The 26480-nt window shown below is 51.9% G+C and overlaps 1 protein-coding gene across 4 annotated transcripts in view; it reads left to right on the top strand.

The window, feature by feature from the left end:
* The window catches only part of LOC133341500 (1-phosphatidylinositol 4,5-bisphosphate phosphodiesterase beta-4-like), a 90745-nt gene extending 64889 nt beyond the window's left edge, over positions 1-25856 (top strand). For all 4 annotated transcript variants that reach the window (XM_061550190.1, XM_061550193.1, XM_061550191.1 and 1 more), the window contains 14 exons: positions 641-743; positions 925-1089; positions 1543-1747; positions 2818-2906; positions 3288-3450; positions 3863-3912; positions 5204-5269; positions 17584-17699; positions 17933-18008; positions 19341-19516; positions 20320-20421; positions 22702-22759; positions 23497-23583; positions 24486-25856. In XM_061550190.1, coding sequence (XP_061406174.1) covers positions 641-743; positions 925-1089; positions 1543-1747; positions 2818-2906; positions 3288-3450; positions 3863-3912; positions 5204-5269; positions 17584-17699; positions 17933-18008; positions 19341-19516; positions 20320-20421; positions 22702-22759; positions 23497-23583; positions 24486-24524 — 1495 coding nt within the window. In that variant the 3' untranslated portion in view covers positions 24525-25856. The remainder of the gene's footprint in view (positions 1-640; positions 744-924; positions 1090-1542; positions 1748-2817; positions 2907-3287; positions 3451-3862; positions 3913-5203; positions 5270-17583; positions 17700-17932; positions 18009-19340; positions 19517-20319; positions 20422-22701; positions 22760-23496; positions 23584-24485) is intronic.
* The last annotated feature ends 624 nt before the right edge of the window (positions 25857-26480 follow it).

Below are 26480 nucleotides of genomic sequence, written 5' to 3' on the forward strand. Positions count from 1 at the left end.
CCGACCCAAAAGTTTTAACGGATAAAACAAACTTTTCTAAAAACAAAGTAGAACAATGAAACAAATGGAAATCGGTGCGAAAGCAACTGCGTAAAAAAGATCTGAGACAAACAACCGATAAAAGATATTGTGCACACGGCATCGTGTCTGTGTGTCACGGGCGCACGGGTGTAGACATATACATGTAGACGTGTACGTATAGACGTGTGTGTGTGTGTAGACATGTGTGTGTGTAGACGTGTGTGTGTGTAGACGTATGTGTGTGTAGATGTGTGTGTGTAGACATATACATGTAGACGTGTGCATGTAGACGTGTGTGTGTAGATGTGTGTGTGTAGACATGTGTGTGTATGTGTAGATGTGTGTGTGTGTAGATGTGTGTGTGTAGACGTGTGTGTGTGTGTGTGTGTAGACGTGTGTGTGTGTAGACGTGTGTGTGTGTGTAGACGTATGTGTGTGTAGACGTGTGTGTGTGTAGACGTGTGTGTGTGTAGACGTGTGTGTGTGTAGACGTGTGTGTGTGTAGACGTGTGTGTGTGTGTAGACGTGTGTGTGTGTACACGTGTGTGTGTGTAGACGTGTGTGTGTGTGTAGACGTGTGCGTGTCGAGGAACCTGCTCACGCGTCTGCGCGTGTGCAGGTTCCTGCTCAAGCCGGACTTCATGCGGCGCCCCGACCGCACCTTCGACCCCTTCTCAGAGACGCCCGTGGACGGAGTCATCGCCGGCACCTGCTCCGTTCAGGTGCGCCCCACAGGCACGCAGCGCTCTTCATCGCGTTCAGGTCCATTCGGTTTCACCGCCGAGATCTCGAGATGCCAGGGAAGTATCTCGTTTGCAAGAGCGACCGACCCGTCTCTTAAAGGTCACATGGGTGGGGGGGCGGACCCTTTGTCTTTGCGCCGCGTTGCGTGAACACGCGCAGGTCATCTCGGGCCAGTTCCTCTCCGACCGGCAGGTGGGCACCTATGTGGAGGTGGACATGTACGGGCTGCCCACCGACACGATCCGCAAGGAATTCCGCACTCGCCTGGTGCCCAACAACGGCCTCAACCCCCTCTACAACCAGGAGCCCTTCGTCTTCCGGAAGGTTCGACCCCACCGCCACCCGGCACCCCCCGCGGCCCGAGGGCTTCGCTCCGCCAGGTTACCAGGTTCTAGGTTGCGAGGTTTCTAGGTCCCAGGTTCCTCGGTTCTAGGTTGTGAGGTTCCTAAGTCCGAGTTTGCGTGGCTCCTATGTCTCAGGTTACCAGGTTCTTTCAAGTTCAAGTTCATTTCATGTATTAGGTATAGCCCTGTGAGCCATTCGGTTCTTGAATCGGGTGCAACCGCAACAAACAAAAAACTAAAACATGAATACATCTTATAGTGACTATGTGCAAACAGAAAATCCAAGAAAAGACAGCAAAATATTGCAGAAAAAGCACCGTACACCAACACTTTCTGAGATTCCTAGGTCCCAGCTTGCAGAGTTTCTAGGTCCTTGGTTGCCAGGTTTCTACGCCCCGGGTTGCGAGGTCCCTGGTTGACCCCGGCTCCCCAGGTGATCCTGCCGGACCTGGCGGTGCTGCGGATCGCCGTGTTCGACGACAGCAACAAGCTCATCGGGCAGCGCATCCTGCCGCTCGACGGGCTGCAGACGGGCTACCGGCACATCTCGCTGCGCAACGAGGGCAACAAGCCGCTGTCCCTGCCCACCGTCTTCTGCAACATCGTCCTCAAGACCTACGTCCCCGACGGCTTCGGAGGTCCGCGCTCGCCAGCACTCGCCACCATTCGCCCTCACTAAATTGGCTGACCGCGCTCGATCCAATGGAGTTCACCGGCGCTCGGCACACTCACCAAACAGCGGCATGCTCACCAGCACGAACTACAGTTGCCGCGCTCGTCCGAGTGATGCTCACCACATTCAGCAACATTCAGACACCTTCGACCCGGTGGGCCGGTCCATTCCGAACGCCCGTGAGCTGGTCCGTGTGGGGAAATTACAAATTAGAGTAAAGATATGAATATTTATTTTTATAAAAATATTTTATTACCTGTAATATCTACGCTTCATTGCTTATACAGTGAGGGAAAAAAGTATTTGATCCCCTGCTGATTTTGTACGTTTGCCCACTGACAAAGAAATGATCAGCCTATAATTTTAATGGTAGGTTTATTTGAACAGTGAGAGACAGAATAACAACAACAAAATCAAGAAAAACGCATGTCAAAAATGTTATAAATTGATTTTCATTTTAATGAGGGAAATAAGTATTTGACCCCCTCTCAATCAGAAAGATTTCTGGCTCCCAGGTGTCTTTTATACAAGTAACGAGCTGAGATTAGGAGTACACTCTTAAAGGGAGTGCTCCTAATCTCAGCTTGTTACCTGTATAAAAGACACCTGTTCACAGAAGCAATCAATCAGATTCCAAACTCTCCACCATGGCCAAGACCAAAGAGCTCTCCAAGGATGTCAGGGACAAGATTGTAGACCTACACAAGGCTGGAATGGGCTACAAGACCATCGCCAAGCAGCTTCTTCTTCACTCGCCCCATTCGGTTTTTTTGGACCCAGCCCCAAATGGACCCAGTGAGGATCGCACGGCAATTTGGGCCCCGCTGTTGTCGTGCCAGTCCGTCACTCGCCCACGACCATTAAATCACCCAAATCCCGGCACTCTCCAGCACTAAACCACACTCGCCAACGGCACTCGCACCAAAGTCGGCACAACGGCAGGCACGTTTGCACGCGTGTGCCGTCGCTCGCTGCCGATCTTCGTCATCGTTACCATCGTCGTTGTTGCTCCATCGTCCCCGCGTGCTACCGTAGACTTCGTGGATGCGCTGTCGGACCCCAAGCGCTTCCTGTCGCAGGCGGAGAAGCGCGCCAACCAGATGCAGGCCATGGGCATTGAGGCGGTGAGTGTCTCAGCCGCACGCCGGTGACGAACGAACAGTGCGACGCTCGTGCAGGGTCGAGGGGGCTCGTCACGGCTTGAGGTGGAGCACGCAGTCCCTACCTCGGCTGCACCTGATAGAGGTCGATTCTGCGCTGGGCAGCCATCAGCGTGATTGGGGATCCAGCACTCACCGATGATTCACTCGCTCCAGTCACTCACTCATCGGCGGTCAGTCGCCTAATTTATTCTTTGTTGTTGTATCTTTACTCGCAGATGCTGGACATCTGCGAGTAAAGATTCTGATTATGATGATTCATTCTTCTTTTTTTATTGCTGCTACCACTAAACCAAGTGAAGGGATGCGTGAGCGAGATGCACTCCGATGGACTCTGCCTTTCAGAGCGACATAGGGGACGTGCCCGAGAGCCGAGGCAGCGTCAACCGCGGCGCCGCCACTCCCCAGACCAGCGCCACGCAGAGCCGCGCCACGCAGAGCCGCGCCACGCAGAACCGCCCGGCTCCGAGCGCTGGAAACGGCGCCGTGCCCGGCAAGGCCAGCAAGGGTACGGCTCCCGGCTCCTCAGCCACGACGTCACCCCCCCACCCCCCGCGGTGCCGATAAACGGTCGCGGGGACGTCGCCGCTTGTGACGGAGGCGTGCGGTCAGAGTCCGGCAGGCTGCCCTGGCTAATACCGTGGTGGCTGCGATTCAGTCCGGGAATGGGCATCTGTGTTTGCTGCATTGAACTTTATCGTGATATATTGCAACAGTTTGATAGTCGCAGGTTGACTGAGAAATATGTCAGGGGTTTGTCCGTGCGAAAAATTATTTGCAAACCAGTTACTGTACAGTCATTGGGAAACAATGCGATCGTCGCTCACGACAGGAGTCTTGAGACTCAGTGAGTCTTTCCTGGGTAAATAAGCGGAATCATGATAATGACCTTGGCCTTCTCTTCCCTGTTTCCACCCCAGACGAACCCCTGGTGCCTCCCGTGTGTGTGGACACGCTGAGACACTCCAAGGTGCGTGAATGTGGCCCTTGACGGGCAAAACAAACGAACATATGTGCACGCATACACACACAGGTGCCGAGGCACACCCACGCGCGCGCACACATGCACACGCACACTGTAGCTGGTGATAGGAAGTGGAAATTTGATCTGATCTCAACCTCGATACGAGACGAGCCACGCTGGCTACCGATCACGCACACACACACACACAGGGATGTTTATCGGCTACGCCTGCTGAGCTACAAGAGTCTGTACCAATCCGCACCATCCAATCTCACCAAGCAGCGTGTACCGGCAGCCGCAACGGAACCCGATTGACACCGTGGTGGTGAGATGTCAACTATCTCACCTGGTCTACAGGAGGTTGTGGGTTCGATCCCGGCCCTGACGCCTGCTGCTGTATATTTGTAGTGTGCGTACTCTGCCTGGAGTCGCGTGGATTTTTCTCTTGGTCCTCCGGTTTTATCCCTCCACATTTAGAGTCAACTTGCGTTTCGAGCATTTGGCTGCTAGAAAGGTCCACGTGATAAGCCACTTGATTGAGCTATGATGTGGCCAGATCGCTTGTGAAAAAGAGCTTTACAGCTCAGTGGGCCTTACCTAGTAAATGTTTAAAAAAAGTTTAGTTTTTTGTTTTTAGTCTACGAATCACAGCCCACGGCGATCGTGCTGCTGCCGTAGCACGAACCTCGTGCGGCGATACGGTCAGGGCAGTGTCACCGGCGGCAGATATTCCGGATTCATCCTTGAGCCAGAACCATTTTTGCACACACATCGCGGCACATTCGTGATGGATTGGATTCGTCATGAGAGCGCGCGGCAACAAGGGTTCAGACTTACCGCTGCTGCTGCTGCTACTGGCGCCTGGGCGAGTGGCACGTGGCGGCGGCGGCACATAGCGGGGCTCTCGTTGTTGCTGCAGTGGCGATGTGGGGCGAGGTCCTCAGAGTGTCGCTGCATGCGTGCATGCATGCCTGCATGTCAGTGGGGAGCGGTAGTGTCGTGGTTAGCGCGCTGCATTACGAACCTGGCGACCTGGATTCGATTCCCACTCATAGCCAACACTGGTGATTATCTAAACCGGTACTGGACCTCCCCTAGGTTGACTCAGCCTCAAATGAGTACCTGGTGCGATGTGTAAACATCGTCACTAGGGAGAAAAAGGCGGCCGGACGTGGCGTTGGCCACCCACACCCTCGTGTGCTGTGCCGGCCTTCATATGTGCTCGCTGATAGCACTTGCTCCAACAGTCTCAGGCTATACAGGGGTTCTTTGTCTTTGTGCGTGTCTGCACCGGCAGTCATTCCTCAAGCTTCTCAAGAAGCAGGAGAAAGAGTTGACCCTTCTCAAGAAGGCCCACGCCAAGGTAGGTCGCTTTCCTCCCCCCCCTCGTCGTCGTCATCCCTCTCTTCGTATCCCCAGTGGACGTTGGCGGTGCAACGATGGTGATGCAGAGGTGATAAACTATAAACTATTTAAAAATGTATATTTTACCAAGTAAGGCCCACGAAGCTATGTGACTCTGGCCACAAATAATAGCTCAACGAAGTGGCTTATCATGTGGACAAATACAGTGGTACCTTGGAGATCGAACTTAATACGTTCCAAAACCGTGTTCGAACACCGATTTGTTCGACCACCGAATCAATTTTCCCCATAAGAATGAATGGAAATAGCATTAATTGGTTCCCCACCCAAGGATGCTCCTATTATGGGCCATTTTTACACAAAGTTTACAATGTTAAAATACAGTACAGTACATAAAAGCATACAAAAAACAAGATACACAGTTATAATGAATAGAATAAATGAACATTGAACTTCACTTTACCTGTAGTAAGGAGAGTGGATGGCTTGAGTGGAAGGTGGTGAGGAGGGGAGGAGGAGGTGTCGGTGTTGCTTGGAAGGGGAGTCTCCCTCCATAAAAACGTTGGGTAACTGCCCTTCTGGGGTTCTTTCTTTTTCCTTTTTTCTAGCACTAACTGTGATTCACTTGAGGGCCTTTTTACTAACCGTTTTAAGAGCCATTTTGTATGGATAAACACGAAAAAACACTAAAATGTATCAAATTAACGAAAAAGTTAACTGAACGATGTTTTGTGGTTCTGCACTGGGTGAGAGCTACGCGTCAACTGGGTCATTCGCCTTTGTCTCGATCGTCCTGGCTACGCGTCTCGGCCCAAACAGGTTCTTTACAGTTGTTCGACCTCCGAATTTTTGTTCGATGTCCGGGGCAAAAAATGGTCGAAAAGTTTGTTCGATCACCGAATTGTTCGAGTTCTGGGGCGTTCGATCTCCGAGGTTCTACTGTACTCTAAATGCATATTTTTTTGCTTGGAGGGAAAAACCGGAGGACCCGGATAAAAATGCACGTGATCACAGTGAGGGAGAAATACAAACTCCAAATAAACAACAGGTGGCAGGGTTGGGATCGAACCCACAACCTCCTGTATACCAGGTGAGGTAGTTAACATCTTGCCACCGCGGTGAGATGATGTGACGGCGGTGATGCGGGGGTGATGTGGCAGTGATGTGATGCTGTGGTGATGACGTGGTGATGACGCGGTGATGACACGGTGATGACGTGGTGATGATGCGACAATGATACTGTGGTGATGACGTGGTGATGATGCGACAGTGATGACGTGGTGATGACGTGGTGATGACGCGGTGATGACGCGGTGATGGCGTGGTGATGGCGTGGTGATGATGCGACAGTGATGACGTGGTGATGACGCGGTGATGGCGTGGTGATGGCGTGGTGATGATGCGGTGATGGCGTGGTGATGGCGTGGTGATGATGCGACAGTGATGACGTGGTGATGACGTGGTGATGACGCGGTGATGGCGTGGTGATGGCGTGGTGATGATGCGGTGATGGCGTGGTGATGGCGTGGTGATGATGCGACAGTGATGACGTGGTGATGACGCGGTGATGATGCGACAGTGATGACGTGGTGATGACACGGTGATGACGTGGTGATGATGCGACAATGATACCGTGGTGATGATGCGACAATGATACCGTGGTGATAACGTGGTGATGACGTGGTGATGGCGCGGTGATGACGCGGTGATGGCGTGGTGATGGCGTGGTGATGATGCGACAGTGATGACGTGGTGATGACGTGGTGATGACGCGGTGATGGCGTGGTGATGATGCGGTGATGGCGTGGTGATGACGTGGTGATGACGTGGTGATGATGCGACAGTGGTGCCGTGGTGATGACGTGGTGATGATGTGGTGATGACGTGGTGATGGCGTGGTGATGACGCGGTGATGGCGTGGTGATGACGTGGTGATGACGTGGTGATGACGTGGTGATGACGCGGTGATGGCGTGGTGATGATGCGACAGTGGTACCGTGGTGATGACGTGGTGATGATGTGGTGATGGCGTGGTGATGGCGTGGTGATGACGTGGTGATGACGCGGTGATGACGCGGTGATGACGTGGTGATGACGTGGTGATGACGCGGTGATGGCGTGGTGATGATGCGACAGTGGTACCATGGTGATGACGTGGTGATGATGTGGTGTTCAAGTTCAAGTTCATTTATTAGGTGTAGCCCTGTTAGCCATTCGGCTCTTGAATCGGGTGCAACCGCAACAAACAAAAAACAAAAACATGAACAAAAGAACATCTTAAAGTGAATATGTGACTAAGTGCAAACAGAAAATCCAAGAAAAGACAGCAAAATATTGCAGAAAAAACACCGTACACCAACGCTGTGTGCAAAAATCCCAGTGGGATACAAGTCAAAAAACAACAACCACAAGACAACTTAGATTAAGGCCATCAGTCTAACTCTGTACTACAACAAACAAACATGGCTAAACCAATACACTTTTTGAAATCATCAAAATAAAGCCATGAAAGCAATGAAAAAGCAATCATAGGAACTGTGACGGAATTTTCACAATAAATGGCATAAAGAACATGTACTACCAAAACCCTGCAGCCATAGCTGGCTGCATGAGTCACTCCACAACAGCAGGAGCATCAATCGGAGCATTATAATTGTTTAATGCACCTTTAAGATCAGCACACTAAATCAAAACACAGGTCATACTTTGTAGCGATCATCCGGAGCGAAACATTTTATTTTAGGCCACTGAATAGCACTGGCAGCTAGGGGTGTACAACTCCTCTAGAGCAGTTTTGAGTGAAGATCTCATAGGTAGTGACTCAAGTTTCAATTTATCGGCAACAGCATTCCAGATCCTGGGGGCATCAATAGCAAAGGCCCTTCCTCCAGTATATGTACGGCAATGGGGGAATATGAAGCTGGTAATTGAGTGTAGATCTTAGGTCAAAATTTTCTTTGAAACAGAGAGGAGATCCAGCAGGTAATCTGCGGATTTTTTTGCAAGTACATCATGAATAAATAAGATCTGGTGCACAAGCCGTCGAACATTCAGAGATGTTAAGTTTGACCCAATGTAGAGATCACAGTGGTGAGTCCTATATGGGCAGTTCAATGCAAATCTTAAGGCCGAGTGATACATTGAGTCAAGCTTCTTCAGTACAGTACTTGGGGCTTATTTATACACAATGCACAGTAATCAAGTAGAGGCAGTATGGTAGCTTTTATCAATTCCAAACGGAGCATAGGGGGGAAGCAGTGCTTGTGTCGATATAGAAAACCAATTTTAATTTTTGTCTTTTTCCCAATATGATCAATGTGATCTTCAAAATTCAGTTTTGAATCCAGGATGACCCCAAGATACTTATAGATCTTGACTTGCTCTATTTGATCATTATTTAAGGAATGTAATTGGGGGAAAATAACTTCCCACTTTAGTCCTGGTGAGAAGCATAGCACCTTGGTTTTGGCAGGATTTAGGACTAGTTTAAGAGCAACTAGCTGATGTTGTAGTTTGTTGAAATCACTCTGGAGCTTAGCAATCACGTCATCCGGAGAGCGGCCAGCAGTACTCAGTATCGTGTCATCTGCAAAAAGATTTACCCTGAAATAATCCAGTTCAGTGCCCAAGTCATTTACATAAAGAGAGAACAAGAGGGGGCCGAGAATGGAATCCTGTGGAACCCCTTTTGTTATCTTAATGTAATAAAAGGACTCAGACACTTCTTTCTGTCTTCGTGTCCTTTATTGGGTGCTTGTCTTCTCCCACACGGCACTCTGTTATAACTCTGTATTTATAGCCCCCGGCTGTTGACTGCTATTATAGCTTCCTTTCTCTTCCCGCAGACTCTCTGCTTCATCTACCGTAACCTCCTCCCTGCAGACTCGCTGCTACCCCTATGCAGACTCTCGCTGCCACCCCTATGTGCAGACCCTCTGGCTGCCTACTGTATGCAGACCCGCTGCTGACTCTGTATGCAGCCCCGCTGCTGACTCTGTATGCAGCCCCGCTGCTGACTCTCTGTGCAGCCCCGCTGCTGACTGCAGCCTCCTCGCTGCTTCGGGTCGGTCACCGCTGGCCAACGGTGCCGATCCTCGCTCCCCCCGTGTTCGTGGCGATCTCGCCACTCTCCGCTTCGCCCTTCGTGGCCTCTCTCTGTTCCTGGTTCCCCGTCACTCCCCATCCTCTTCCGGTTCCCCTCCTTCTATAGCTTAACCCCTCACCCCCCCACGTGACCTAACTCCTCCCCTCCTGACGTCACCTCCGGAGGGCCGTTTACGCCCGCATTACATCACCCTCCCCCATAAAGAAAATCCAGCCGACCTCGGCTGAATTGCAACCTGACAAGAAATGCGGGTGTAAAGGGCCAACACGTAAAAAGACACAAAGCATGCAACAACAATATAACAAGAACACAACACAATACAATTTTAACGAAACGTGAGGGATTTCGAGCGAGTACGGGTGGCCGGGCCGTCCCGGACGGTCGGCAGCCCACCCGCCGAGCGGGAACGTGGAAGGGTTTTAAGGGCGACGGGAGTGAGTTCATCCGTCGCCATTGGAGGCCCGCCACTGTCCCGGTCGCGCCCAGAAACATCCCGTAATCGCGTCCGCGGAGGGATAGGAAGAGCTGCAGGTCCCGTTGGTTCCGCGGCTCCGGTCGGCATCCCACGAGCGGAACGTCCTCCTTCCTGCTGCGTCACGGCCGGCTTGTCTGTGAAGGGTACGACAGGCGCTCTCGCAAGGTCAGCAGACACAGGCAAGGGCGAGTCGGCAGCAACAGACCCCGGCAAGGCAACTTCGGGAGATGACGCATCCGGCCGCGGGGCAATGAATGGCTTCAACCGGGATGTATGCACGAACCAGCGCCGCGAACCAACCTGAACACGCGCCGACTGTGGGTTGGGAACCTCAATGAGGCGGACCGGACCTTGCCACGGTTTGTGTAATTTAGGAGAGGTACCTGGCCGCACCTGTGGGCAATGAAGCCAGGCCAGGTCCCCCTTTTTCCAGGGGCACTCTCCCTTCGAACGTCGGGCACACCGCTCATTCCTGGCCTGGGCTTTGGCCGTAGCCATGCGGGCTCTTTCCCTTGCCTCAGTGACACGGCGAACGTTGTCCTGAATATACTCAGGAAGAGGCTTAACAGGTCCCCTCGCACCGGTTCCCAACTGCTCATTAATCGGCGGCACATTTTCACGGCCGTACATAAGAAAGAACGGCGAGTATCCAGTAGCCGCGTGCGGCGTCATGCGATACGCCGAAAGCACCCCAGGGATATGCAAATCCCAATCAGATTGATTTTCCCCGACTGTATGGCACAGCATGGCGGACAGAGTCCGATTCAACCGTTCCACCATACCATCCGTTTGTGGGTGGTAGGGGGATGTCCGTATCTTTTTAGTTCCAAGAGCCGCACACACCTCCCCCAACAATTTGGACGAAAAGTTACGCCCCTGATCTGTAAGGAGCCTCTCCGGCGCCCCCTTGTCCATTACATACCCAAATAGAAAGGCGTCAGTGATAGACGCCGCTGACTGGTCAGGCAAAGGCCAGGCCATCGGCCAGCGGGAGAGGTACTCCACCCCCACCAGTAAATACTTATTTCCCTTAGCGGATGGCGGAAAGGGTCCCAAAATATCTAACGCCACCAGCTCATTAACCCGAGATACTTGAATCGATTGTATCGGCGGAACATATGGATGTTTAGGCGGCTTACGGCGGGCACAATCGGGACACGCGCGAACGTGACCGACGACATCTGTCGTCATGCCGTGCCAATAATAGTCTCGTTGCAGCGTCAATAGGGTTTTCTGCACCCCCAGATGTAACAGTGTGTCACAGTGCAAAGATCTGATCAACTCGTACCGCAATGACGCAGGTACAACGAGACGCCAGTGTTCCTGTATCCCTTCCCTCCACATCAGTAACCCGTCTCGGAGAGCAGTTTCCGAAATACCACCCGCACCGAGTTCCTTACCCGCCTTCTCCGTTCGTTTCCGTAACGACACCAAAGAATCGTCCAACATTTGCTCCCGAATCCACACAGACCTCGGAAGACGCAAAATCCCGTCAGCCGGTCCCCCATCAACCGGTCCCGGTGTAAGCGGAGTTTCGAGAACATCCACCGCCAGCGCGACAGGCTGAGGGGGGAGCTGAATCGGTCCACACCTATGCGTCCCCGACGCACACGCACAAGGGGATTGTTGCGGCAACCTGGAAAGTGCGTCCGCGTTAGCGTGACGCACACCCTTCCGATGGTGAATTTGGAAGGAAAATTCTTGCAGCGTGTTCAGCCACCTCGCCAATTGTCCGGATGGCTGGTCCATCTTAAGAGCATACTGCAAGGCCGCATGGTCCGTGCGGACAATAAACGACCGACCGTACAGATACGGTCGAAATTGGCGGAGAAAAAAAACAATGGCCAAAAGTTCCCTGCGAGTGACGCAGTAACGGGTTTCCGCGGGAGACAAAACTCGACTCCCATACGCCACCACACGCTCAACACCACCTTTTGACTGGGACAACACCGCCCCAATACCAGTGTCACTCGCATCAGTATCCAGAATGAAGGGATGTCCAAAATCCGGATAATCCAACGTCGGTGCAGTAGCCAGTAAATCGCGCAGGCTCCGAAACGCCGCCTCCTCCGGCGGTCCCCACACAAATTTATGCCCCTTCCCAGTAAGGAGATGCAAAGGCCTGGCGATAGTAGCGAAATTTGGAACAAACCTCCGATAATATGAGGCGAACCCCAAAAACCGACGCACATCACCCACCGTGGCCGGGGTTGCCCAATCCCGGACACACGCAGTTTTCTCTGGATCCGTGGCCACCCCGTCCGCACTAACAATATGTCCCAAGTATCGAACGGAGCGTTGCAGTAGGTGACATTTCTTAGGCTTGAATTTCAAATTAGCAGAACGCATTCTGGCGAATACAGCCTCCAACCGCAGTAAATGCTCATCAAATGTGCGGCTGAAGACTATAATATCATCTAATTAAATGAGACATGTCTCCCACTGCAACCCCGTCAATACCAACTCCATCAACCTCTGAAAAGTGGCAGGGGCAGCATTCAACCCCATCGGAAGACAGTTAAATTGGAATAACCCCTGCGGCGTACGGAAAGCTGTCTTTTCTCGCGAGGGCTCGTCAAGGGGGAGCTGCCAGAAGCCTGAAGAGAGATCTAGCGTTGAAAAAAACTTAGCCCCTGACAAGGCGTCGAGAGAATCGTCCATACGCGGCAGGGGATACGCATCTGCCACCGACACTTTATTCAACTTCCGAAAATCCACACAAAATCGCAATTTACCATCCTTCTTTTTAACCAATACAACAGGCGCGCCCCATGGGCTATTAGACGGAGATATAATATCCGCTTTCAACATGTCTTCCACTGCCCCTCGAACATGCTCACGCTCAGCCGGACTCATCCGACGCGAGTTCAAACGGATAGGGGCAGCGTCCCCCGTGTCGATATGATGAGAGAGCAGCGAGGTGCGTCCCAAGTCCAAATCGTCCGAGCTAAACACATCGGAATAGCTCGATAATAATTTATGAATCGCACAACGCTGCTCGGCGGAAAGGGCCGAATTTTCCCCACATAATTTGGCGATCCAACGATCATCAACCCCTCCATCGTGTGAAACACCACCCACCAGCCCCCCGTCCGGCAGGTCACTCTGAGCCGTAAACGCCGTAGTGGCATGTGCCACAACGGTACCAGCCGGCACACACACGCTTTCAGCACTCGCATTTAACACCTGCAAAAACGGGCGCTGATCTGGACGGACAATAGTTTGCGCCCCTACCAGCGCTAAGCCGCCCGTAACCGCGGCGGACGGCGACAGCAAAATCCCAAAAGCACCCTGCCGACCCGGAACCGGCTTCCGGTATCGTAAGGGAATGAGCATCTGAGAGCCAGGTGGAATATCAACCGAAACTTCTGATAGCGCCTGCACCTGGGCGACAGGAGCCGGTCGCCCCCAGGCGGACTGTAAAAATGCCAATTTCCGGCCCCCCGGTAGTTCTATGCAATTTTCATTGATTCTAATTAGAATGGGCATCTTAGCCAAAAAATCCGTACCCAACAGGCAAGGAACCGCCAGGGACCTCGAAATCAACACAACGCCCGAGGCCGAGACACCCCCGATAGAAATGTTAGCGTCCACCTGTCCCACGATGCCCATACTACCCCCGTTCGCAGCGATGCAGGAAGCGTAAGCCGGCCTCACGGCCCCCGGTGGGATGTTCAAAAGATGGAATATCACATCCGAAATAATGGTCGCGGACGCACCGGAATCCACCAAAATACGTACGTCCACCCCTTGGATGGACCCAGGTACAGTGGACGAACCGGTAGCGGCCGCGACAACCCGCCGAGCCAGCTTACGCCACTGCGTTATCGAGCGACAAGGCTCAGATACTGGCCTCCCGCATTTAACAACATCCGAGTCGCATAACAACGGCGATGAGTGAGGTGTCAGGCCTTGCCGGGTGTCTGGTGCGCACCGACTTGCCTGTGCTGGAGGGTCTTTCTTTGGGGCGTCCGCTGTCGAGGCCTCCTGCTGGGGCGGCCCCAGAACCCGGGCCCAGCAGTCTCTGGCATAGTGGCCCCGACGGCCGCAGCGGAAGCAGTCGACGTCGGGGCGGCGCGCAGCGGGCACCCCGTCCCGACGTGGCCGCACCGGCGGCGGAGCCCGCGGCCCCGGCCCGCTCCGGGCCGGCCACGGAGTAGAGGCAGCCGACAACTCCTTCTGGCCGGTCGCATCCGGCACGTACACGGCCTTTGTAGGGTCCCACCCTACGGCCCCCCCATCGACGACAGGACCGCCCGTCCACGCCGTGACCTGTTTCCAGCGGCGGAGATTGAACTGGGCGTCCAAACACTTGGCCGCGGCCCGGGACGTGAGTTTTTCGTGACCGCACGCTGGCATAGGAATGCCAAGATCTCGGGACAACTCCAACATCTTCCCCAAGATGAGTGGTTCCAGCAGGTCAGGCTCCGTCTCCGGGTAAGCGGCCATAGCGAGTTCCAACACGGCGCCCCTGTACGCTACAGGCGACTCCTCAGGTGCGCGTTGCCGCTGCACGAATCGGCGATGGGCGTCATCCGGTGGCTCGTACGCGTCCGCCATTTCATCGAACACCCCTCGCAGAGTTTTCTTCTTCGCAGCTTTTATAGAGCGAAAAAAACGAACAGACTCATCATCAAGAAGAGTCGGGAGCACCTCCAGTGCCTCAGCGTCCGTCCACCTTGCCGTACGTACCGCCGCCAAAAATCTACAGGCGAACGCACTCCAATCGCCCCCGATGGAGAATTCTTTGACGGTTGTAAGGTGACGACTGCGACTCCTTGGCTTGCTTCCGTCCGTCGCTGACTCTTCCGGCGGTAAGTTCAGCAAGGCGTCGCAACGCGGTGTCGCCAAGATGGCGGACGATCCTCGCGGCGGCCCCAAAATGGCGGCTTCCCGCCTTCCGTGGTGCGCCACGCCCAAGATGGCGTCTTCACGCCGCGTGGCCGATGGCGGCGCCATCGAAGACAATCCGGGCTCCTGCCGATCACCACCATCACCATCCAACGCCGCCCTTGGCGTGACAAGGTCACACAACTCAGTGATGACATTTTTGAGAGTTGCCAGTTGCTCCGCCATCCGAGTCCATCTTAAATCCTCGTCCTTCAACGCAGATGGGTCGGACGAAGCGGCAACCTCCTCGACACCCGGGCCCTCACGGATCTCTCCCTCCGCCGAAGCGAAGCCGACCGCAGGAGGAAGATCGTCGTCGTCCGAAGATGAAGCCGACGCCGGAGATGGAATATTCTTTTTCCTCAATTGTTTCGCCATGCCGTTTCACTTCTGACACCAGTGTAATAAAAGGACTCAGACACTTCTTTCTGTCTTCGTGTCCTTTATTGGGTTCTTGTCTTCTCCCACACGGCACTCTGTTATAACTCTGTATTTATAGCCCCCGGCTGTTGACTGCTATTATAGCTTCCTTTCTCTTCCCGCAGACTCTCTGCTTCATCTACCGTAACCTCCTCCCTGCAGACTCGCTGCTACCCCTATGCAGACTCTCGCTGCCACCCCTATGTGCAGACCCTCTGGCTGCCTACTGTATGCAGACCCGCTGCTGACTCTGTATGCAGCCCCGCTGCTGACTCTCTGTGCAGCCCCGCTGCTGACTGCAGCCTCCTCGCTGCTTCGGGTCGGTCACCGCTGGCCAACGGTGCCGATCCTCGCTCCCCCCGTGTTCGTGGCGATCTCGCCACTCTCCGCTTCGCCCTTCGTGGCCTCTCTCTGTTCCTGGTTCCCCGTCACTCCCCATCCTCTTCCGGTTCCCCTCCTTCTATAGCTTAACCCCTCACCCCCCCACGTGACCTAACTCCTCCCCTCCTGACGTCACCTCCGGAGGGCCGTTTACGCCCGCATTACATTAACACTGTTTGACCTCCAACCATCTGTGAATACAGTTTGGGTGCGAGAAAAGAGGTAATTTTTTAACCATTCTACTGTGTTTTCGGAAACACCGAGGCAACTTATTTTACTAAGCAGGATGTTGTGGTCTACTGTATCAAAAGCTTTGAACAAGTCAAGAAAAAGACTGGCGCAGTACTGCTTATTATCAAGGCTACTGTAAATGTGATTCAGAGAGTCTAATGCAGCAGATGTGGTGCTGTATTTTTTTTGGAACCCAGATTGTTTTAGATGTAATAGTTTGTTGGCGGACAGGAAACTGCTAATTTGGTTGTTCAATAATTTTCAAAAAATTTCATCAACGGGAACAAAATTGAGATAGGTCGGTAGTTATTTCGATCATCTTTAGGACCCCCTTTGTGAAGTGGACGAACATAGGAATATTTCCAATCTAGAGGAACTGATGCTTCTTTGATGGACAGGTTGAAAATATGGGCTATAGGTTTGTATATTAGGTGACCAACAGTTAGCAGAGCAAAGACGGGAATACTATCTGCTCCGGTAGAGGAGGACCCTTTGAGGTAGGACAGTTGTTTCAGAACATTACTTTCGTGGATTGTCTGAAAACTAAATTCGCTTAATGTTTGGATAGGGGTGTAGGAATTTGCATGAGCAGGGGTGACTCCCAATACATTATCAAATAGGGTACCAGCTTCATAAAAATGAAGGTTAAAATGGTCAACTATTTTTTGGGGATCTAAAAAATATTCCCCATTTCGGTTAAGCTGAACGGGCAGATTATCTGTTTTGGATGCCTTTTCGATACATTTGATTGTTTTCCAGAAAATCCTGGCATTTCCATGAGATTCAAAGAGAGTGGAAGAGAAGTAGTAATTTTTTGCATGCCGTGTTTTTTTGACGCATCTATTCCTTAAAGTCCTGTATTCTAGTCAGTCATTGACCAAATTACTTTTCTGAGCACATGTCCAAGCCTTGTCCCTAGTTTTCATGAGCTTTGTAATCAAAGGATCAAACCATGGTGGACGGTTGCCTTTAGTTTTAAATTTAACCAACGGAGCATGTTTGTTAAGAATTTGCAGAAACGTGTACCTGAAAGTCTCCCAAGCCGTAGTCAGGTTTGGAATATCACAGACCTTGTCAATATCCTATTGAAGCACATCATTAGTAAATGCCTGAGTGCTGAAGTGTCTCATGGAGTGCTTCTCAACCAATTTAGGGGGGGCTTTGGGTCTGGCTGATGATCTCACCCCAAAAATGAAGGAGTGATCACTAAGGTTATTACCCAGAACACCAGTCAGTGCGAAATTGTGAGGGGCATTTGTCAATAGGACGTCAAGCAGAGATGACTGTCCCGGATTTTTTAGGTTGGGTCTTGTGGGGACATTTATTAATTGAAACAGGTTAAATTCATCTGCAAAATTTGTGGCCACGGCCGGCGGGTTTAGCCAATTCCAATTTAGATCACCCACTAAAACTATTTCACCTTTAGGGAGGCCCCCAAGAAGCTCTCTCAGTGCAGATGCAGCTTCAACATCCTTCCCACTAGGCGGTCTATAGCAACACACTACTAATATGTGTTGATTATTAGGGAGAGTTATTCTGAGAGCCAGACCTTAAAAGCCACATGTTACCGTGGTGATGATGCGACAGTGATGACGTGGTGATGACGCGACAATGATACCGTGGTGATGATGCGACAGTGATGACGCGGTGATGATGTGACAGTGATGACGCGGTGATGATGCGACGGTGATGACGCGACGGTGGTGACGCGGTGGTGACGTGGTGATGATGTGGTGTTACCGTGGTGATGATGCGACAATGATACAGTGGTGATGACGTGGTGATGATGCGGTGGTGTTGCTGTGCACAGGCGCAGGCCAGTCTCCAAAAGACGTTCACGGGGCAAGGAGAGAAGGCGGCGAACCAGTACGAGCGCGAGCGCAGCTCCATTCTCAAGCAGACAGAGAAGACCCTGGCTAAGAAAGGGTAAACCTCCCCGTCTTCTACTCTCCAATTGCCCTCATCCACCCTTCATCTCGGCTCCACCCTCCTCGCTCCACCCTCCCTGCTCCACCCTCACCGCTCCACTCCCTCGGCTCCATCCTCCCCGCTCCACCCTCCCTGTTGCACCCTCGCTGACGCCGCTCGTTTCGACCGAGCCGAGCGCCTCCGAGTACGAACGTGTGCTGCGCCGTGGGTGTGTGTCTGCCCTTCTCCAGCGAAGGTCACTGTGCCGGCCTGCAAAAGGAAACGGAGAAGCGGGTGGAGGAGCTTACCGCCGAGCACCAGCGCAAGGTGAGGCCTCCACCGCACAGGACAGGCACTACGGTGTGTCACGACGACCACGGGTCCCGTGAACTTCGCTCGGGGATTCCTCCTCCGCCCGCGTTGAGGACTCGGTCTCTACCAGACACTGACTGTGTCGTCTCACTACTCCACTGTCTTCAGTAACCACCTTTTGGGCCTCCTGTGCTGAGAGACTGAGTTAAAAACGGAGCACAGAGCCAACGGTCCGCAGCCAAGAGCGGGACAGCTCGCCGCCTTCGCGCGCATCTGGTCCGCCACTTGAACAACAAAAGTTATAATTGGTTCTTTACCCTTCTATCTGGCAACAAAACTGACACCTTTTTGCAAGGAGTCATGTTTGCATAGACCGCAATACCTGCAGTCATAATACAAACAAAAGAACATAACTCTGATAATGTGCACTGTCCTTGAAGTTGATTGGTCCACACCCGAGACAGCTTTCCTTCGAGCCTAGTCTCATATGGGTTGGACCAGATGACGCCAAAAGGCGCACAACTCAAGGACAACGCACCATCAGAGTATGAGAGCTCGGGGCAAGCATCTACACTATGGGGACCTCATTTGCCAGTAAAAATATGATAATTGGTTCTTTACCCTTCTATCTGGCAACAAAACTGACACCTTTTTGCAAGGAGTCATGTTTGCATAGACCGCAATACCTGCAGTCATAATACAAACAAAAGAAGGAGTCATGTTCTTTTGTTTGTATTATGACTGCAGGTATTGCGGTCTATGCAAACATGACTCCTTGCAAAAAGGTGTCAGTTTTGTTGCCAGATAGAAGGGTAAAGAACCAATTATCATATTTTTACTGGCAAATGAGGTCCCCATAGTGTAGATGCTTGCCCCGAGCTCTCATACTCTGATGGTGCGTTGTCCTTGAGTTGTGCGCCTTTTGGCGTCATCTGGTCCAACCCATATGAGACTAGGCTCGAAGGAAAGCTGTCTCGGGTGTGGACCAATCAACTTCAAGGACAGTGCACATTATCAGAGTTATGTTCTTTTGTTTGTATTATGACTGCAGGTATTGCGGTCTATGCAAACATGACTCCTTGCAAAAAGGTGTCAGTTTTGTTGCCAGATAGAAGGGTAAAGAACCAATTATCATATTTTTACTGGCAAATGAGGTCCCCATAGTGTAGACAACAAAAGTTATTTAGTTTTTCACACATCAGCCACACGGCATTGGTTCAAGAACGCCATGGCAACGTTATCTACGTTGCCATGGCGTTGTCTACGTTGCCATGGCGTTGTTGTCTACGTTGTTGCGCAACCCGACCGACGGCACGACCGCCTCACGTCCCGTCCCGCGCGGAGCAGATGCAGGTGCTGCAGGCGGAGCGGGCGCGCGAGCAGGCGGCGCTGCAGGTGCTGCAGGCGCGCAGGCAGGAGGAGGCGCGGACGGCGCACACCGCGCAGCAGGACGAGCTGGTGCGCGCGCTGCTGGCAGGCGCGCACGAGCAGCAGCTCCGGCAGCTGCAGCTCACGCATGAGCGGTGAGGTCTACCGCCGCCGCCACCGCCGCCACCGCTGCCACGGGGATCGTCTTGTCAGTTTGCGAGTCTCAGGCCCGGGGTCGCCCGGGGTCGCCACGTGCCCGGGTTTGACGCAGACGGGTCCGCTGCTATGGTGCTACTCCTCGTATTTATTACGTCGAGATGCGTCGCAGCAGGCTGCGTGGTGTGGATAGCGTCAGGCTGGCCGATAGATGTGTGCGGCGTCAGTCTGTGGGAAAGGTGGCGACCCTGCCTGCACCTTGAGCTCCTCCTCCTGGCTAACTCCACTGCCTTTTTTCTCTCCGCCTGATGACGACCGCTTGTGTTGCGATCAAAACGTCGTGAGTTTTTGGTTTTGATAATTTTTTAAATTTTATTCTTATTCTATTTATTTTATTAACTTCTATCTACGTGACTTAACCGAAAGAACCAAAGAATATGAACTCCACTGCACTTTGCCTTTCAGAGTGACGGTGGATGTGTGTGGGTGTGTGAATCTATGGGTCTATATGCAAGTCTGTGGGTCTCTACATGAGTCTGTGAGTCTCTATTTCTTACCGCGGGTCTCTATTTGGGAACCCACCGCAAGTACATTCCTGTTTTTCATTGAATCCAACTGCACGCGTTGGCACCCGAGACTGGGAAACCCGAGGCGGACACTGCAGCCTCCGCGGACTGGACGCACGCGCAGAAAGTCCCATTTTCCGAATGGCGATTGCTCGTATCGGTTACTGCTTGGATGGTGCCTTTTGTTTTGCCGCTGGCCGCTTGACGTTTTTATGCTTTGGGCCTGGACTTCCCAGGGACACGAAGCAGCTGGAGGGGACCCAGGCCAAGCAGTCGATGGAGGAGAGCAAGCTCATCAGCCAGGACCACAGCATCAAGAACAAGGCCGAGAGGGAGCGGTAGGGCCCTTGCGCTGGCATTCACCCAGCGTGCACTTGCCATTTTACTATTTCTATTTGACCAGGTAAAGCCCACTGACCTATGTAGCTCTTCTTCAGAAGCGACCTGGCCACAGATGATAGTTCAACGAAGTGGCTTATCATCATGTGGAAATTTATAGCAGCCAAATACTCTTCAACGCACGTTGATTCTAAATGTGGAGTGGAAAACCGGAGGACCCGCAGAAACATCTACGCGACCACGGGGAGAGAGACATGCAAACTCCAAATATACAGGCGTCAGTGTCGGGATCAGAGGTGAGGTAGTTAACATTTCCTCGCCACCGCGGCACCCTTAACATTGACAGTCTTTCTCTTTGCATACTGTTTACAGTCTGTTACTCTATAACGCGGTGGTAGTTGTGTTTCTGAAGAACACCACGTTATGAAACAATTGCGTTATAATAATAACCATTGATTCAATGGGAATTAAGGCGTTAAGGGGTTAGTAGAGTTCGAAAACTCCAGCATGACTGACATTTTTCATGATAATTGATTCTATTAATGTCAATTTGACGTGTTCTTTTATAATGACTGTGTTTTAGTGCGATAAAACAATTAGTTAATTAAATAAACACGCGAACATTTTTGAAAAATGCACGTTACAGTGTTAGTCACTAAGCGATAGAAAGCGTAGTCATGGAGGAGGGTGAAGAGAGAAGACGATGAAGGAGGGTGTGAAGTGACTCACATAACAGCTTTCAATAATAACATACTTTTTAAGTTAAAACCGTAAGAAATGCTTGAGACGAGTAGGGTAAAGCACAGTCTGCGATAACATGTGAAATGCGTACGCAGGCCGAACAAAGACCGAGGCGCGTGGGTAGCGTCTAGAAGCATCCAGCAGCTTCCCGCTGCCTCGTGCGACGCTACGCCGAGTCAGCCGCACGGCCGCTTATTCCTACTCGCGCGACGCAGTTCCGTTCACTTGATTGCGTTATATCCAATTCGCGTTGTGAAAACAACACGTGGCGTTATTGCAGAACTGACATGGCCTTTAGGTGGGCATTCGTCTGCCAGTAGAAGGCAACCAATGCTGCTGTTGTTGCTGTGTGGAGCCCCAGTTGCAGTCAAGTGCGGCACATCTCTTAATTATTGACGTGTCGTGCGACGCGCTCGTCTCTGCTCTGATTTAGATTCAGGTTATTTTTGCCCTGATTTCTATTTGCTTAATTTCTGTCGTCATTTTAGTATTTTAACTTCTGCATTCCTATGATGGGGGCAAATCTGTCCATGGGGCAACGACGGACTCTTAGACTTTCCAACAAAGTGGAACACAATTATCGAGCCCACAGCGGTGATGGGCTGAGTCAACGCCCAACAAGGATTTGAACTGCCAACATTCCGATTGCGGGCCCCTCACTCTGCCGCTGAGCCAGGCGGCTGGGTGAACGGTCATGAACCACCGGATTATTTGAGAGAATCGAGGGAATCTGTCCAATGACATTCAGCGCGCGCCCCTCTGCCGTTTCGAAAGACAAAGGTCCCCCCTGTATAATTTTAACAGACTGTAGGGGCAAGTGCTGTTAACGAGCACTTATAAGGCCGGAACGGTACACGAGGGGGTGGGTGGCCAGCACCACGCCCGACCGCCTATGTCTCCCTAATGGCGATGTTTACACATCACACAAGGTACTCATTTGAGGCTGAGTCGACCTAGGGAAGGCCCAGGACCGGTTCAGATAATCGTCAATGGTGTTTCCCGTGAGCGGGAATCAAACTCGGGTCGCCGGGTTCATAGCGTAGTGCGCTAACCACTGCACCACCGCCATTAACACACACATCAGCACCAGTGCCTGATTATCGTAGTAGCAAATGTAGTATATGCTACGGGCCCCGCGCTAAATGCTTTCAAGCTATCAATTCCGGTTCGGTGATTCTGCACTTGCTCTATTACGAGAGTACTATACTGCCTTCAACTTTTATGAACGACTGAATGTTTAAGGTTAGTGATTTGTCATATTCTGGCTGTATAGCAAATGAAGAAATACAATTACTTTATTATGCAAGTTAAACATTTATGTGTTTTAATATTTGAGTGTTTTTCTTTTAAGGCCTCTTTATAACATAAGCTACAGGCCCCGCACTAGCTTAATCCTGATCAGCACAGACATCGCAGCGGGGTTCGCATCCCGCTGTTTACCTGCCGCAGACTGAGTGCGAGCTTCGACACCACGGTGGGATGACTCGTGCGGAGTCGTCACACCGGCCCCTTGTTGCTGGTTGCGTCTCCCCCTCTAGGCGGCTGCGGGAACTGATCGCCAACAACACCAAAAAGTTCGTGGAGGAGAGGAAGAGGGTGAGTGACTTAGAAACGTGTCCGCCTCTCCTCTACCCCTCGGGCTGTTCGGCGCAAACACACACGCACACTCTCACACGTGAGTGTTGATACTGGCATTGCTGTCTGTTGTGAGCGAGCGCACGCTGCATGGGATGTGTACAAAAAATTAACCCGTAAAAACTAAGTTTTTCACTATAAATCCTTTATATGCGTGGCGGCTAGAGTCCTCTCGTCCTCTGGCTTGAGATGGCTGCCACCTATGGGTCAGATGATTGCCTGCCACCATTAAGCAATTGGTAATTAAATATAAAAAAAATCCTAAAAAGTGTAAAATTTTGGGGAAAAAATTTCACGAAAATACATTGTCACCCACAACGAGTCTGTGTGCAAAATGTCAGCTCGATTGGATCACGGGAAGTGGGTTAAAAAACGACCGAAAAATTTGCACGGTCGTAAGCGCGCAAGCAAGCAAGTGAACTTAATATAAAGGATTAAAAAAATACGTGGAGGGACAGGTATGGGAGTTTTGAATACAGCAAGAACCCTTATCTAACACTGACAGAGGCTCCTTGCCTATACACATCTGGCAGTTCACCAGCATTGGTTCCTGCGAGCCGCCAATAAGACACTGAATTTCACAAGTGGTACAAAGTTTGTGCGTGTTTTTATATGGCGATGGACCTGGGAAGGAGGCGAATGGCCTGCTTCGCTATTTTGTTACGTTGCACATGCGGCTGTGTGCCTGCTGCGTGCAGCTCCAAGGGAAGCAGGGTCGGGAGATGGAGATGATCCGCAAGGTGCAACTGGAGCAGCAGGAGACTTTGCGGGTGCAGCAGGAAAAGGTTTGTACCACGTGTGAACGCCTGAGTGAAGCACCGATTCATTGGCCATTACATTATTTGCTTTGCTGGAGCCAACCCGGCCATGTGGCTCAGTGGTTGGAAGGTTATGAGTTCAAATCCTGGTTGGGGATTGACTCAGCTCAACTTCCCTTCAGTCAATAAAACGTGTACCACTCAGTGTTGGGGTAAGTCAGCAGTGTATGCATGCATATATGTTGAACTTCCTTCGCACTGTACTTAGCTCACCGTGGATAGAATTCCTTCCACCATAGGAATATGGAAAGTCCATCACCAGCTCATGGCTGTGAACAGAAGATGAAGACTGCCTCAATTATCATTTGAGCCGGAATTCGCTTCACCTTGGCCCATTCAAGCAGGCACCAGGGCACAGCCTGTATTTCCAGTTAGCACAAGGGACTTACAATCCAGGTCTCCCATTCTTAAATCTCCCCTCTTATGTCCACCCAGCTGTAAACATATGGACACCTCAGTCGATCGGCAGGTCACGTGTGGTGGGGTAAAGTGTGGGTACTCCCACCTCTTCCAAGCCGTCTAATCAGTGTGGATGTGTAGGCCAAATACCCTCTTGGGCTCCCTTCAGTGGATTCACTTACACCAGTAGCGGCGTGAGCAAGACATTGCAGGGCTGCGCATCTTACCCTGTATCTGAAAAACGTGGCAGGCAAATTAACCACGTGGTGACGTGGACCGCTGTGCCATTCGTAGGTTCGCACGCACACGGCACTCGTTACGTTCCACCAAGATCGGCGACCAGTTTTGTAGATGGGCGGGAACGGTCGACCGGTTCTCGTTGGGCGCCTCTACGGGCCCGCACTACGCTGCTGCCGCCGCAACCGAGAATGACCTGAAGCCGCGTGCACGCGTGTCTTTGTACTGCCAAGGTCAAGCGCAACACCCCCGAGGTGACAGGGAGCCGGTGAACGGCACCGGCCGTGGACGCGGGCGAGCACGGCGACGTGGACGCCACGGGTTGCGGGAGCTGGCCTCGTTGCTCCGCCGATGCAGCATCGGCCACGGGTGACGGTGGGCCCCGACAGCCCCCGGACGCGGCGGTCGTGGAGAAAAAAAGTGAACGTCGTGATCTCGGATTCACCCACGTTCACTTTTCAAGGCGTCTCGTCGAGGAGCCGTCTATTCTCAGAAGTGTGGGCCATTCGCACACTCTGAACAAACTGGAATACTATAAAACTTTGATAAATTAGTCGATTTTTTTTAAATCCGTGTGCCTACTATATACCGTTCTCGGGCAATGGCTTTCATCATTTTAAGTATATTTACGAAATGGTTGTGAATAATATATATGATAAATGTAGATTATAATAACTGAACATTATCATATGAATATAATGTTGTTGTGAACACCGGCCTGACGACTGTGGCTGTTTTACTCGCATGGGAAGATAAAAAGCACATGCTCTTCGCCAATATGGCTGAAGCGTAATTGAGAGACAACAGGACCCGTGTTCAGCCCTAGGAGCTCTCCGACCAGAGGAGGTACTCGTGACCCCGAGTTTCTCCCATCCCACACGGCTCCCGGTTGATGCTGCCACTCCTCTCTCCGGCTGATCGTGCGATCAGTGCTCAATCGGGGAAGTGGAAACAGTCGCCGTAACTACTGGGGAAAGACACCGAGTCGGTGGTACCACTGTCCCCACAGATGTTTATTTGTAGAAAGGATCCGTGTCCAACCAAACTCTCCCTGGGTTACGCTGACCCATTCGTGGTCCTTCCAAATGCCGCGTGTTCAACAATGTGTTGGGATGCCTTCTCTCGTTGTAATGTAATGCTCGAATTTTGAGGGTTTGGATAGTCGGGCTGCCACCTTTCACAGGCCAGACCCGGACACCTATCTCAGTCGGCCTAGGTCTGTTATCAACACTGTGCAGTTTATTGATGTAAAGTTCAACACAATACCTTTACCAGATCTCGGTACAAATTAATTACTACACCAATTACACCAGACTGTCCGGGTCAAATCCAGACGAGTGGCGACCCAAGGTTTGTGTTAGGGGTTGGGTTTAGGGGTTGGGGTTTAAGGTTAGGGACAGTAGGACCCATTTGTGGGGACCATTCTCAGCCGTGAAATGGACAGACTGTCACGAGTAATGTAGAAAAAGTTATGTTCCACAGCCCAATATGTACACCATTGGTTTCAAACTCCAGGTACAGCACAAATGGAACTGTTTGTATCGTCACAAGTGTCAGGTATTCTTGTATTTGGGATGCAACGGGTAATAAAAGACACTTTGTACCCAAGGCGTCCGTGTCCAACTGCAGTGTTAAGCCTGCCATCATTCAGCTGGCATGTCCCATCCATAACACTCGCACGTGTCACCACCCACGCAACACCCACACCCTCACAACACCCACAGCCTGACATCCACACAACACCCACACACTGACACCCTCACAACACCCTCACCCTGACACCCACACCCACATAACACCCTCACCCTGACACCCACACAACACCCTCACCCTGACACCCTCACCCACACAACACCCACACCCTGACACCCACACCCTGACACCCTCACAACACCCTCACCCTGACACCCCCATAACACCCACACCCTGACACCCACACAACACCCACACACTGACACCCTCACAACACCCTCACCCTGACACCCACACCCACATAACACCCTCACCCTGACACCCACACAACACCCTCACCCTGACACCCTCACCCACACAACACCCACACCCTGACACCCACACCCTGACACCCACACAACACCCACACCCTGACACCCACACCCTGACACCCACACAACACCCTCACCCTGACACCCACACCCTGACACCCACACAACACCCACACCTTGACACACTCACAACACCCTCACCCTGACACCCTCACAACACCCACA

The sequence above is a fragment of the Lethenteron reissneri genome, chromosome 11 (genome assembly GCF_015708825.2).
Source record: "Lethenteron reissneri isolate LAM-NWPU_2019-01 chromosome 11, ASM1570882v1, whole genome shotgun sequence".
In the NCBI taxonomy this organism is placed as follows: Eukaryota; Metazoa; Chordata; class Hyperoartia; order Petromyzontiformes; family Petromyzontidae; genus Lethenteron; species Lethenteron reissneri.